This window comes from Dromaius novaehollandiae, chromosome 2, assembly GCF_036370855.1.
Source record: "Dromaius novaehollandiae isolate bDroNov1 chromosome 2, bDroNov1.hap1, whole genome shotgun sequence".
Taxonomy (NCBI): domain Eukaryota; kingdom Metazoa; phylum Chordata; class Aves; order Casuariiformes; family Dromaiidae; genus Dromaius; species Dromaius novaehollandiae.
Window position 1 is genome coordinate 60,570,888 of NC_088099.1, and position 13,598 is coordinate 60,584,485.

The 13,598-nt window shown below is 35.5% G+C and overlaps 1 protein-coding gene across 1 annotated transcript in view; it reads left to right on the forward strand.

The window, feature by feature from the left end:
* Positions 1–13,598, forward strand: part of CNTNAP2 (contactin associated protein 2) — a 1,147,482-nt gene that overhangs the window by 531,439 nt on the left and 602,445 nt on the right. Inside the window, exons 5-6 of the mRNA XM_064506638.1 lie at positions 10,161–10,364; positions 12,963–13,147. Of these exons, the coding sequence (XP_064362708.1) occupies positions 10,161–10,364; positions 12,963–13,147 (389 nt within the window). The remainder of the gene's footprint in view (positions 1–10,160; positions 10,365–12,962; positions 13,148–13,598) is intronic.

Here is a 13,598-nt window from a genome sequence, read left to right on the forward strand (position 1 = left end):
ACGTCAAGACTTTAAATGGCCTGTGTGGAGAGATTACGTTAACACTGGGTGGTTGAATTTGGTGGCATCAGCCCAAGTAGAAATAAGGGAGGCAAATTCTGAATCAGTATTTTGTAGTTTAGCCACGCGTCTTCTGGTTTTCATGCAGCTATAAACAGTAAAACGAAGCTTCCATCTAGTCATCTGCTACCTTAATGTTTTAATAGATTGTCTTGTCTATTTTGTAGCTCATTTATTCACTGAGTAAATTGAGTGTGAATGTTGTATGATATGGTGCAGCTCCTTTCTTCACTGTATTTTCTTTTTGTTAACTAATGAGCAAGCTCAGCTGTTTAATAAGGATTGAGACCTATTTTGGCCATTTACTATATGAAAGTCAGTGTGGTCCTTTTTTATTGACCTAGAGCTCTTGATTTACTTTTTAAATAAACAATGAAAACATTATTAGAGGCTAGCTGTTTTCAAGTAAATTAAGTTCTTTACTGTACCTGGCTTGAGAGTGTAATTACACACTTTAATGTTCTCATTGTAATCTGATACCAAATGTTGGCTTTCACAAAGAAGGCTGGAACTGAAAGTATTTACAAGAGCTAGGAAGGCTTCTGATTCCTGTAAATCAGCATGATAAAATACAAAAAAGCTGAATTTCTTTAGAATATTTCAATTACATATATTTTTATTAAAATTGTTTGGAAGTGTCACTGCTAGAGAGTAATAAATGTTAGGGAATATTTTGCTGCTTCTTAGGCATGGTTGCAAAATGTCTGAAATGTAAGCTTTTACAATAAAATAATCCTGGTAATGCTATACATACAAAACCTTTTTAAAGTATAGAGACTCATGTAATATTAACTGCTTGTGTTTTGTCCATTTGCAAAATACTATTGTACTATGAACTGGAAAATTACAAACTATAACGTGACTGTTACAGCCAGAAAAAATGGAGGAAGTTTTAAGCAAATGAAATGATTTTATGACTTACTACCTCTCACTTATATCAGTGATGAGTATAGATGATGTCCATGCTAGTATAACTTAGATAAGATCAAGACTGTGCTGTTTAACTTGCACCTTGTAGTTCAAAGATACTTAAAAATGCCCAGGTCCTTACTCTGAGGATTCAGCAGGCCTTCAGCACAGTCTTAAGTATTTTCCTGCTTTGAACTTTAACCACTTAAATAAACCTATTTTAAAGAGAAATAAGTATGCAGCAAAAATATTGTCAATTGCATTCTTAGAACAAAATATTTATGCTAGAAACATTTGTTCATAAAATACCACTACGATATAAAGGGAGTCTCAGAGATTTGCTGGTGGGGAAAAAATAAAATCTAGTTGTTTAAGAAATTAAATAGAATTTGGAAGAGACAGCACATCATTGTCATGGTTTTTTTTATTTTCAGTGGCTCAATTTCCTGTCTCCCTTACGAATAGAGTTCTTTAGTTAGACTGCATTTCATACCTTGCATCATAAATTGCCTTTCTGGAGTCATAAACCAGAGTGGATTATGGAAAGAATAGTTTTTATCTGAGCTGCAGATTATACTGAATTGCCATTTTACCCGAGTTAATCTCTGCTACTGCTAGTAGTCCACTGTAGGAGCACAGAATTCAGTATTGTCTAATTCATATACTGATGTGGTTAGAGTGCATAAACTAAGTAGCTTAAAGCTGAGATATCTCTGTACTGAATTGCAAATGTGTAGTGTAAATGTGTTCCCTGCCTCATTTATCCTACGTAAATACATTATGCTTATGCCTGAGTATAAAAACTTTCCCACTGGGGTTTTTAAATAAAATTGTCCTATGAAAAGCCGAAGAATTAATGACAAAAAGAATTAGTTGAGAATCTAGCGTTACATTAGATCTGACAGAAAAAAATCATCAGCCATAGTGCTGAGTGCTTGAAAAATCACACTACTTATACACAGCCTACAGACAATAACTTAGTGGCATGTTTAGAAGCTTACTTTGTGTTCATAAATCTCACTGCCTCTCAAATGTCCAGTGTTTTCTTCCATACGTTGCTTCTGTAAATAATGCCTTGCCAGAAATCAATTCTATGGTCCTTCTCCTGCTCCAGATTTTCACCAAGAACCCAAGAGTGGGTTCTTACCTTACATGATAGAAAGCAGAGGTTGAGTGTAACTCTGCAGAACATTGCATTCTTGTACACACTCATCCTAAAATGATTGTCTTAAGCAACAATTAGCTTGTGCAGAATTAGACTACAATTGTCCTAATGAAAAAGAAATCAGAAACTTTAGTCAGTAGATTGCCTTTCTTTATGTTTTCTTTTCCTCCCATTTTCTTTTTCTTCTTTTGCTTATTAATTTCGCCTGTTGCATTTGCTTCATACTAGACCTTAAATTATCACGAAGAATCACATGTTTACAGACAGGTTTTCACAACAGCCAGCAAAATGAGGGTCTTAGTACTCTACTAGCATTATAATAAAAATAAGAAGAAAACGAACACCCATCCTTGGAGATACAGAGAAACCTCGGAAAGTGCTGAGTGCTGCCAGCATGTCTTCAGTGGATATTGCACTCAGAATTTAGCACGACTCTTTCACTACTTTAGGGAATGCTTCCTCACAGATCTGTTTTGAGAGTTTGTGACAGGTATATAAAATACAAGAATATTGTTTGTGCCTTTTACCCAAGACTTGAGTTAAAAATAAACCTTGACAAAACACTTTGCTATTTTGATACCTCTTTGTCATATATAAATTATATCTGCTGTAAATCAAAGCAAAAAAAAATCCAAACCTCAAAGCAAATATATCTTTTTCTTTTTCAGGCTTTTAAATCACTCAGGGTTGAATTCATTGACAGGTATGATGGGATGCAGATTCAGTACAGTGGGAGCTAAGCAGGCAACAGAAATTTAAAGTTGATTTTCCTTTACCTTATGCTTGTAGAATATGAATCGCATTATTGTATGTGTGAGTGAGTGTGTGTGGATACATCTGTATGTGTAGTATGGGTTGTTTTTTCCTTCGTAGCATATGTATTGCTTTTGGAAAGCATGGTAGTATCAGTGTCAGTTTTACCACAGCAGATTTCAAGCCACTGTGTGGCCCATGTGCTTATGGCTGGACTGTAGTGCCTGAAGGCAGTGTTCAAACACGTTCCCTTTGGATCTCTGCTGCATTGTGAGAAAACATAAAAAAGGAGACTCTTTTGACTGCTGTGCTCTGATATGGCTTCCTTGTTTTTCTGGGTGCAGTGAAATGTAGTGATGCATCTCTAACTAAACATGAGATCAACTCAGTGCCACTGAGATTCAAACTGCGGAGACTCTAGTAGCAAATTGGACATGATACCGTGTTGACAAGTGTTTGGAGCTATTGAAAAAACAGAGGGCCTTCTGAAGTAATTTCTATGTATATAATTTATTGTGAATATTATAAAATAGGAGTTTGTTTTTTCTATGATTTTGAGCTATATCCCTGGCTTTGTTAGGAGAAAACTCATTTTTGCTGTTCAAATATGTAAATAATGCACTGTTTATGTGTTTATATTTGTCATAATGGTATTTTAGTACCCCTGGCCAACAGCAACAAATAAAACTACAAATGTGGAATACTGTGGCCCAGCCAGAGATGCTTTGATGCCTTGTTTTCAGAGGATAGATGATGGCTGCATATTTATTACTGTAGTATTAGTACAGACACACAGTGCTAAAAGGCATCAGGTTCACATTATGGGGTAAGACATTGTAAAAAGAATGTTACAAATGAAGATCTTTCTCCTAAAAAATCTCTTAATCTAAACAGAAAAGTAAAAGATTAAGAGATAATGGAGGAGCAAAGAGGGAATAAACTCACCTGAGATCACAATGGATCAGTAATCTTTTCTTTCTTGAATCCCTGTATTCAGTACAAGCTGTGTGGAGATGGTGATTCAAAGATCATTAACCATTTAAAAATATATGTACATATGTTAAAATTGCAATGAATAATGCTAATTTTGTTAGCTTCCTGGTAAATGTTTCTGTGCAGAGTACTTCTCTGTGCTGTTCTGCTTTATTTTGATCAGTGTTTGTTGGACTGCATCTAGTAACAGGGTTTTCTTTGGTAATTCTAGGCAGTACCTTGATTAAAATAGCAAAGCAGTTGTGTGGAGGGTGCAGTCTCACTGTTGAGTCTTTGTGAGTGAGCACAATGACAGTACAGGTCTTACCAGAAAGTGGGGAAATAGAGGAGTTGCGAAGCTTGAGTCTGATACAAGGTTGTTCAGTTATAATTAATTACGTAGATTGTTTTGGAACACCGAATAAAATACCTTTTTGTCTGTTCAGATTTGATTCCCTGACCAAAACTTGAGAAATCTGTTACGGAACTGAAAGTGCAGGACAAAAGCATGGATAGTAAAACCTGTGACTGATAAATTATTTTATGCAGAGATCCGGGAATGGGATCGTATTTGTCACCCAGTTCCCTCTCAATATTTTGAAGGATTTCTGACTTCACTGTCTTTTTAGAGGAAAACATATGTGGTGATGGCATTAACTGAAAGAACAGACGTATACAGGGGATAAGGCCTAACACCTCTTCCTAGCCAGCTGAATGTGGTGTTATATTTTTAAGATGTCAACAGTGTTATTCAGTCTATATAGTAGTAAATCTAATGGGAGAAAAGTCAGATTTAAGGTACTCAGACCTATATTTCCTATTTAAATTTAAAAATTGTTGAAAATGGCTAGTTTTTTTCTCTGCATTTTCCCTTCCCTTTGCCTCTCTTTTCCCTCTCTTTTGCTTTCTGTTTATGCTTTTTCTCATGTGCTTTTCTTGTGTGTTGTCTCTCGCTCGTGCTTTCTGTCTTGCATTTTCTCTTTTTCTTTTCTTTTTTTTTTTTTTGCTTTCCCATTATAGCAGTAGCCTCTCAGAACAGTCAGCCTTCACTGAACAAGGGTGAAGTTCTAACATGCTGTACTATGATGGCTTAGGTCTCTTTCCTACTAATGCTGGTACTTCAGTGGCTAAGGATGAGAAAAATTACATATTTACACTGCAAGAATGGGATTTATATGGTTTACTGTCTAAGTACCATCCCACATCATGGTAATTATCATGATATTAAATGGCTGAGTGTCATCATAGAAGGAACACAAGTCATTACCGCAGTTCTACATACAATAACTCTTAAACATAATTGCTATGTAATCTTTAGGTGATTGAAATATCGTGCAGATCCATGTGCATGCTGCCAGCATAGCCGTACATAAAGGAATACTACTTAATCAGAAATTACTGATCTGGGGTTTAGGTTTTTTTTGCTAGAGTGATTTTCAAAATGTGATAGTTCAGGGCCAGCTTTGAAAAAATGTGGTACGTGTACTCAGCTTTGTTAAAGTGAGTTTGCTTCAATGAATAATGCCAAGAACATATGTACTTGGTTGCAAGAACTGTATAGGTACAAAAGGGACACTTGCCTTTTCATGAGCAACTTGTGAATCCATAAGCCCACTGAAGTCAAGGGCAGCATTTATGTTGTTTTGGTCAACTCTGGAGCCAGATGCTTGATGGTTGAAGTAACTTCAGTTACCTCAGAAACTGCAGACAATACAAAGAGGTGCCAGCTGGCCTTAGAGAAAAGATGATACATGCGAAGTAGGGGATCCTATAACCAGTAGGAAGTAAAGTTAGCAAATGTCAGTGGAAGAGGATCTGTGACATTATATACAGAACCATATTCTTTGTGATATATATTCATTATGATTGTTGCTTAACCTGTAATATCCATGGATTTTATTTCATTTGTAGCATTTCTTCAAGGCAGTTGTATGTAGATTCAGCAGAGTATAGTCAAATTTGCTCTGCATAACAGTCTGAATTGTGTGATTACCCCATGTGCAAAAATGTGACTTCCATGTAGATATTTTTCTATAAGTATATTTCATGCTGCTTGCTTTATGAATTTCAAACTGAATATAAAAATCTCAAGAAAACGTTCCTTGGATCTCTTGGCCACTGGCATTTAAAAAGAATGCAAAAATAACTTATATAATCTCTGTTAAAATATTTTTCTGACACTTTCCTTTGTTTCTTCAAAACAGACTTCAAAAGTACTGTATCTACTTGAATAGCAAGAATATACAAAATATCCCCTCCTCTGAACTCTCATACTGTTTCTTTGGAGTGAACCACAGACAGAATATAGTCCTGGGCGCCCTCATCCCTAAGAGCAACATCTTTATCTGTGCATGAGTAAACATGTCTTCCTTGGATGCTGATCAAATATTAATGAATTCCCTGCACGGCAAATAGAATGTCCCATTTTGATATTTAATTTTGATCTGATTCACATTCCTGGAATTTATCAGTCAGAAGAATTAATCAGGCTGGTAGTTTTAGTTGCACTTAGAGCTTAGTATTTATTATTGGAGTGTATATTGCAAAGTGTATTTTATAAAGAAGAGTCATGATTCTAATATGTTTTGCTGCATTGTGATATACGTATGTAAGATATAGAGCAGTATATCATATCCCATACATGATCTATTGCAATGAATCTATAATGCTCATGTTTTATTTACTGAGTAAGATTTCTTAACCATTCAGTTGACATAAACAAGGAAGGGGTCAAAGTTTATTATTTTACCAAAAGTCTTTGTAGGATTAGGGAAGTTTGGGGGTAAGGTTCAAGTTACATGACTGTAATCTCTTTCACTGCAGAATTAAACTGCTAACAGCCAGTCCAACCTTAGGGTCTGAGTGTGTTAGGTTACTGTCTCATCAGAAGCAGAGATGAACAGACTAAACTTTCGCACTTGCGTGATTATTGTGCAAATTATATCTCTCTACTTCTTTCTGCTGTCAAGAAAATCTAGAACTGGTGCCTTAAGTTAGTTGATGCAAATAAAGGAAGCATTAGTAGAAATGGAAGCTAAAAATCATATTGCGAAAATGCTGTAGAAAAGAGTGTATTGTTTAATATAATTTGAAGAAATGTTTGTAACTAAAAATTCAGAAATTTAAAATTCTTCCCTTTGACCTTTTTTCCAAATAACCCCCCTGAGTACCGCAGACATGTAGGATGATAGTCATGGTCATCCATGGAAAAGTTTATACATAAAAAAAAAATTCTCTTGTCCATTGGAAATACCCTTCAAATCCTTCAGTGACTGTTACCCATCTTTTGGTGATGGTCAGCTGCTATCAATTTGAATGTGTAAAAACTAGTGGGAAGCAGAAATGCATCACAGATGTCTCTTGACAACTTTTAGATAATATGTGACTTGAAAAAGTGACAGGTTTGAGGACAATATTTTACAGAGACATAAGGAAACCTGCATTATAGAATCTGTCCTCAATCTTGGATCTCTGCTTCCGTAGGAAGAATGTGTGGAGTCTTTGGCCAGTGAAGACAGAATAATTTATATAAATATATATATGTATATATTTATATTTTTTTTTTGATCTAACCTCAGAAGGTGAGCAGGGTGATTAGACATAGTTTCCAAGTCCAACACAGCTTTTATGGACATGAATTAAACCCCTTCCATTAATACCAGTTGGCTTTAAATTTGAGGCAGTGAAGAGCGAGAATGAGATCGCTTGTCTTACACTTTGATCTCTTGTAGACTCTGAAATACATATACTTGATGCTGGTTTGCAACAAACATTATTTATCTTTAAAACTCTCAGGCTTAAAATGGCAGCAGCATTGTGAAGGGAAATCACAAACTGATCATCTGTGCTGTGCTGAGCACCATGGTTTTGTTCTTAGTATAAATTAAGTGGACGTATAGGTACTGCTCTCCACTGTCATGCTCCCCCCATATCAATCTTAGCAATTGTAAACACAATTACTACCAAGTAAGCTAAATTCCTAACCTGTGGAATTTGTAGTAAGCCCTAGAGAGCCAACAGTTTGTGTCAATTGAGGATAATGGCCATACTGTGATTACGCATATAAATTTATTAAAGATATACAGAGAACAAGTTGTTAACCAGAAACAGGTATCACAGACTTCACCATCGTATGTAGGATCATTGTGTCAGCAAAACACATCATCTGGAAATAGTGGAGAACTATTTATTATATTAGTGATTTGTGGGTAAAATCTGAATAATAGAAGTGTAATGTCTTTGTATCTGAAAACTGACTATTCTTAATGCTGTAGGGATGTATGAAGACATTTAATCAACATGACTGCAGGCCTTAATCTAAACCAAGTGTTAGTAGTTAATGAATACAAGATGGTTCGTGAATTTTGTGATTGAACAAGGAAATAAAAATGATTTATGAAATGTTTTTGTTCTTTATGTGCTATTCAGTAGAAAATAAATGCTAAATGTCATCAAGCTTGATTACATGCTTTCTGTGACACTCAGGAGCTCTGATGTCACTATAAGAAGTATCTGGAAATTAAAGAATGAGGATAAGCAACCTATAGAGATGCTATACGTAAGCAATTCCTCGGTAATAATTGAGGGCTTAACAGTAATAATAATTGGCTCAGCAGATCATTTGGGTACTTCCTAAATTCTTTGATGATTACGGATGGGTGAAAGCACTTGTCTAGGTGCTTCTGTGAATCAGGCATAGAATATTATTAGCAGAAATTACTTGGAAATAAACATGTTTTAAATGTGTTTTTGACTTGTTACAGGAACAAAGGTGACAGATCTTAAGATAATCAACTGCTAACATAGAGTGTGTAAATTCAAAATGAAATATATACAAAACCGGCAAAATGTTCAAAATGTTTTAATGGAGTTTTTAAAGATTCTCCTGTGTGTGTTGTACAAGAGGAGTGTTTTAGTTTGTTTATTTTTGAGGGACTTTGAAAGATTTAAATTACTTTCCAACATAATGGCAAAAACAAGTTAGGAATTTTAAAAAGTTGCCAGCAATCACTCAAGAGCAGCCCACAAAGGTAGGCAAAAATCAGAAGGATGTTACTAAAGAATATATGATAAAATGCCACCCTTAATTTCATTCAGAGCATGAAATGACTGATAGGAATAGTGTAGATGCTTTTGAAAAATGTAGATGGGAAATACAGATATATCTAATATATCAAAAAAAATATCAAATATATCAAAACAGAGAAAAATTGTAAAAAAAGTGAACATATTTTATTGAATCTGTTATAAGGAACAGCTTAGTGACCACACAAATTATGTCTAGTGACCATACAAATTATGTCAGTTGTAAATAGTGAGGAGGAGATACTCCTAGAATTAGAAACTAAGGCACTAGTGATTGATCATAGTTTAAATGGTTTACAAAGAGGATTTCTTAAATCTGTATGAATTTCTGAAATATGTATCTATTTACAATCCTGCATCAAACTCTATTTAAAAGATGAGTCAATACAGAAGTACATTTGTTGAACAAAATGGAGTTCTGTGGCTATTTTTAGTGTGGATCTAGCCTGTGGAAAATTGTGGCTCATTCTATAGTGTACTGAGATTTAAGTCATGAAATTAAGAGTCAATGAAATTTTGCAGTATCATTATATAACACCTATATGAACATTGAATTGACTTTAATTGATTATGATTGTGTCCCTCAATTTTCTGCCCAGATATTGGATAAAACTAAACCTAGAAGAAAAATTAGCCCCAATGGCAGCACATTTCTTCCCCCCCCCCCCCCCCCCCCGAAGCAGTTAAGGCCAAATCTTACCTGAGATTTTTATGTAACACTGTGAACTAAACAAGGTTTATGCCTAGGATTTATATACAATTAAAGGAATCTCTTATTACTGCCAGGCAATTTAATTGGGCTGCTGTTTTGCTGATTACAGTCCTCACAGATACCTCTATCGGATTTTTAAGAGGTATCAAGTGAATTATTAATGATCACTCAGAAGTTTGTGTCTCATTTTCAACTATAATTAGGCAAGTGTGTATGGAAGCAACTATACTTAAGAGAAACTAAAGAAGCTGAATAAGGGTTGTAATATTTGTTCCCTAGAATCTGCTTTTTTACATCTTAAGTATTAAATTTATACCTTGCCAGATTGCTACTTTTTACAGTATTTTGTTAATTTATGGTCAGGAGAAAATGTATTTGTAATACGTACAAGACTTGCACATTTATTGTGTTCAGATAACAATCTGCATATGCCATGCCTGCTTTTTCAGTGGACACAGCAATATATAATCACTCATCAACAATGTTATTTGCTTTTTCCTTTAGGGGCTGATGTTATCAATTTTGATGGCCATGTAGTGTTACCGTACAGATTCTGGAACAAGAAAATGAAAACACTGAAAGATGTCATCTCTCTGAAATTTAAAACCTCTGAAAGTGAAGGTGTAATATTCCACGGAGAAGGACAGCAAGGAGACTATATCACCTTGGAACTTAAAAAAGCCAAACTTGTTCTTAATTTGAATTTAGGTATGCTCTGGTTATTTAGTATTGGGCATTTTTTAACTTTCAAAAGAATTTACAGTCAAATGCTATATCCTTTTTCCCCAGGTTGTATGGTAAGCCGCTTCATACAATCAGATCTTTCTGTGAAAATGTTCATTCCATTTCCTTACCTTTCTTTTCTGTTCCATTCCTTCCCTTTTATGCTGTATGAAATAGCGTGAAAATAAAATCATATGTAAAAGCAAGGTCAAAGTATATTATCATTAGAAACTTGCCACAAATGAAAAAGCCTTGATAGAATTATATTTGGCCTCAGGTATCTGATATTCTGGTCAGCTTGTCATGGTCTCATTTATTAAAAAAAAAAAGAAAAAGAAAAAGAAAAATCAAGTGGTTGTGTGAGAGGACGACTCTGTCAGCAGTGCTAGAATAATCAAGATCATCCTTAGGAAGCTAGAGCAAAAAAGATACCACTTTTGAGAAGTTGCAGACCATATGAAGTTGAGGTTTAGTGACCTTCCTAGAAAGAAGCATAGCTTGAAGGTAGGCAGAGGGAGGATCCTTGCTTTTTAAGCTGCTAGTATGAAACCCACTGAAACAGCCCACGGAAGCTGATAAAATTATTGGCTTTTATGTAGATAGGATTTTGTTGTGAATAGCTAGATTTTCACATTTATCATAAAGGGGAAAGAAAAGGGCTGTCAGTCTGTGTACAAACTGGGCTGAGACTGAAGGAGATGGAGAATGGAAATCACAGGGTTAGTAGATCTGAAAACTAGGGCTAGAAAAGGAAGATAACTCGTCTGTGTATCAGACAATCTTAAGAAGGTTATGAACCCGGATATGCTATTCCAGATCCTGCCTGAAAGATGACACTGAAAGACTGGAGGTTCATGAGCAAGCTGATTTATAAAGTACATTTTTTATGAAACAAAAGCACATTTATCTGGTTTCAGGTCATCTTTTTTTTCAGACAAATTAATTTTAGAATAAGGCTTTGTGTAACTTTACTTCTCTAGCAATCATGAACAGTAAATTATTCTGTTCATGTATTATTTACCATGAATAGTGATTATTTCCACTAGCATTTTCTCCTCTTTTTCTGAAGATCAACACTGTAGGAAGATGATGATGAGGAAAGCACATCTTCCTATAGCAGTAGTGTATTTTTAACAATTTTAATTAAAATGCTAACCCATTCATTTCCAGTTTCTTCATATTCTTCAGTTTAGTCTATCTGTATAATTTATTGTAACTTCCATATATGTGCTTGGTGGGGAGGTGTTTAAATGATTAAACTGACAGACACTGTGACATGCACTTGCTTAGTAAACAGAGGTAATGGTCTATGATGTTACCCTTTCTCTGTCTACGAGTATTGTCTTTGCAGCAGAGTTAGTGGAAAAGGATGTTTGTGGAGCTTGGTGAAAACTAATGACCTAGTTTCAAATATCTAAGGAGGTGGATTCAGGTTTTGCTTTGCATGGATTTGACTTTACGCGAAAGAAACTGAGGCACTTGTACATGTGTGATTTAGTTTGTTTGTGTTTTACAACCAGCCGTTGGAGGATCAGTGGCCTTCAGCAGAAAGGTGGTATAGTTAAGGGCGTAATGTCTTAAGCTATGGCAGTGTGATTTGCCAGAATGTGTTTATCAGTGTGCACAGCCTTAATGTCTGGGTTCCAGACATGCTTGATGCTAAGGAGTTCTCAGCTCCAAAAGTACTTTAAGTCCTCATGTATTCAAAACACAGAAGATTGCACTGAGCTATTGGTCAGTGCAGCAATTTTTTAGACTTATTGCTGAATTATCATTTGCTGCTTCAGTTGAGATCTATACCATCAACTTCTGCTGGTTTAGCCTATGTCAGTCAGATTGCAGTGAGATATGATCTCTGACTAGCATAGCTGTACTGGCAAAAGCCCTCGGAAAACATAGGAATAAACTGCAAAACTGTAGTCTTGTTAGTGGTTTATTTGGCTTCCAAAATAGGAAGGTCGATGCAGGAGGAAAGACCAAAATAAGCTGTTAGTGGAACACATTTTTTGCAGCTATTTGTTCAGACTGCACTGAACACTTTCTTTACAGTAGCTGCTATGGTTATACTGGCAGAATCTACCAAGTGTAGAACTCATTTAAATGTTTGCTCTTATCAGACTGAAAAGGCTTTTTGTTATCAGATTCTATTGTTAGGCACCAAGTCCTCAATAGTGGTAAATCAGTATAGTTCCAGTGAAGCTGAGAACGTGGCACAAAGGCTGTTCCAGGAAAGGTGACAACTTTTTACTTTCTGTAGTGTAGGGATCAGAAAATCTCTAGTTGAAAACAACTTTACATCTGAGAGTAGATACTGCTTCCCTCGTTAGCCTCCAAATAACGACTGTTACCACTATTTATACAGCTCACTGATCATGTACTTGCTGTATTTGATCTGGCTATTCATATTTATAGCAACAGCCCTCCATTGGGCAGGTCTTAGTTTCATGTTGGGTTGACCTCCTCCAGTTTATTGTGTGTCTGATGTGATTTGGGTGAAATATTGACAGAGCAGGAGGAAAATGTTTGCCTAACTCGTATGAGTGACGATTAAATGAACTGCTCTTGTTTCTGTTCTCATCTTAGGGAGCAACCAGCTTGGTTCTATTTATGGCCACACATCTGTGATGACAGGCAGCCTCTTAGATGATCACCACTGGCACTCCATCATCATAGAGCGCCACGGCAGAAATATCAATCTCACCTTGGACAGGCACATGCAGCATTTCAGAACCAATGGAGAGTTTGATTACCTGGACCTCGATTATGAGGTAGACATTCAAACTGGCTTTCTAAAGAAAAGTTCAATAAGAAGAAAAAACTAGTATAATTTAAGATGTTTTGGTACTTTTTTATATCTTTGCTTTGATAATTTTTCCCTTACATTTCTTCAAATTTTCTTTCAAACAGTTACCTCTTAGTCGTAAACTTAGTTTCCCTCTATTAGTTTGCCAGATCCTAAGTTTGACCAGAGCTAGCCTCTGTTGTAAGCCTCATCTCAACCTTTTGTTTTAAAACGGGAGATTTACATTATTTAGCAAGTTAAGCATGTGCTACTTTTAAAATCTTGAATGCCAACTGCTGTAAGCAGTAAGTAAATAAAAACAAATCGTAACATCTGTTATCCCATTCAGGTGATCATTATGCACTTGAATTGGAGAGCCTTGTTCTATAGTGACAATTAATTTTAATTTCTAGCAAGAGAAGCAGATTAGAACCTTT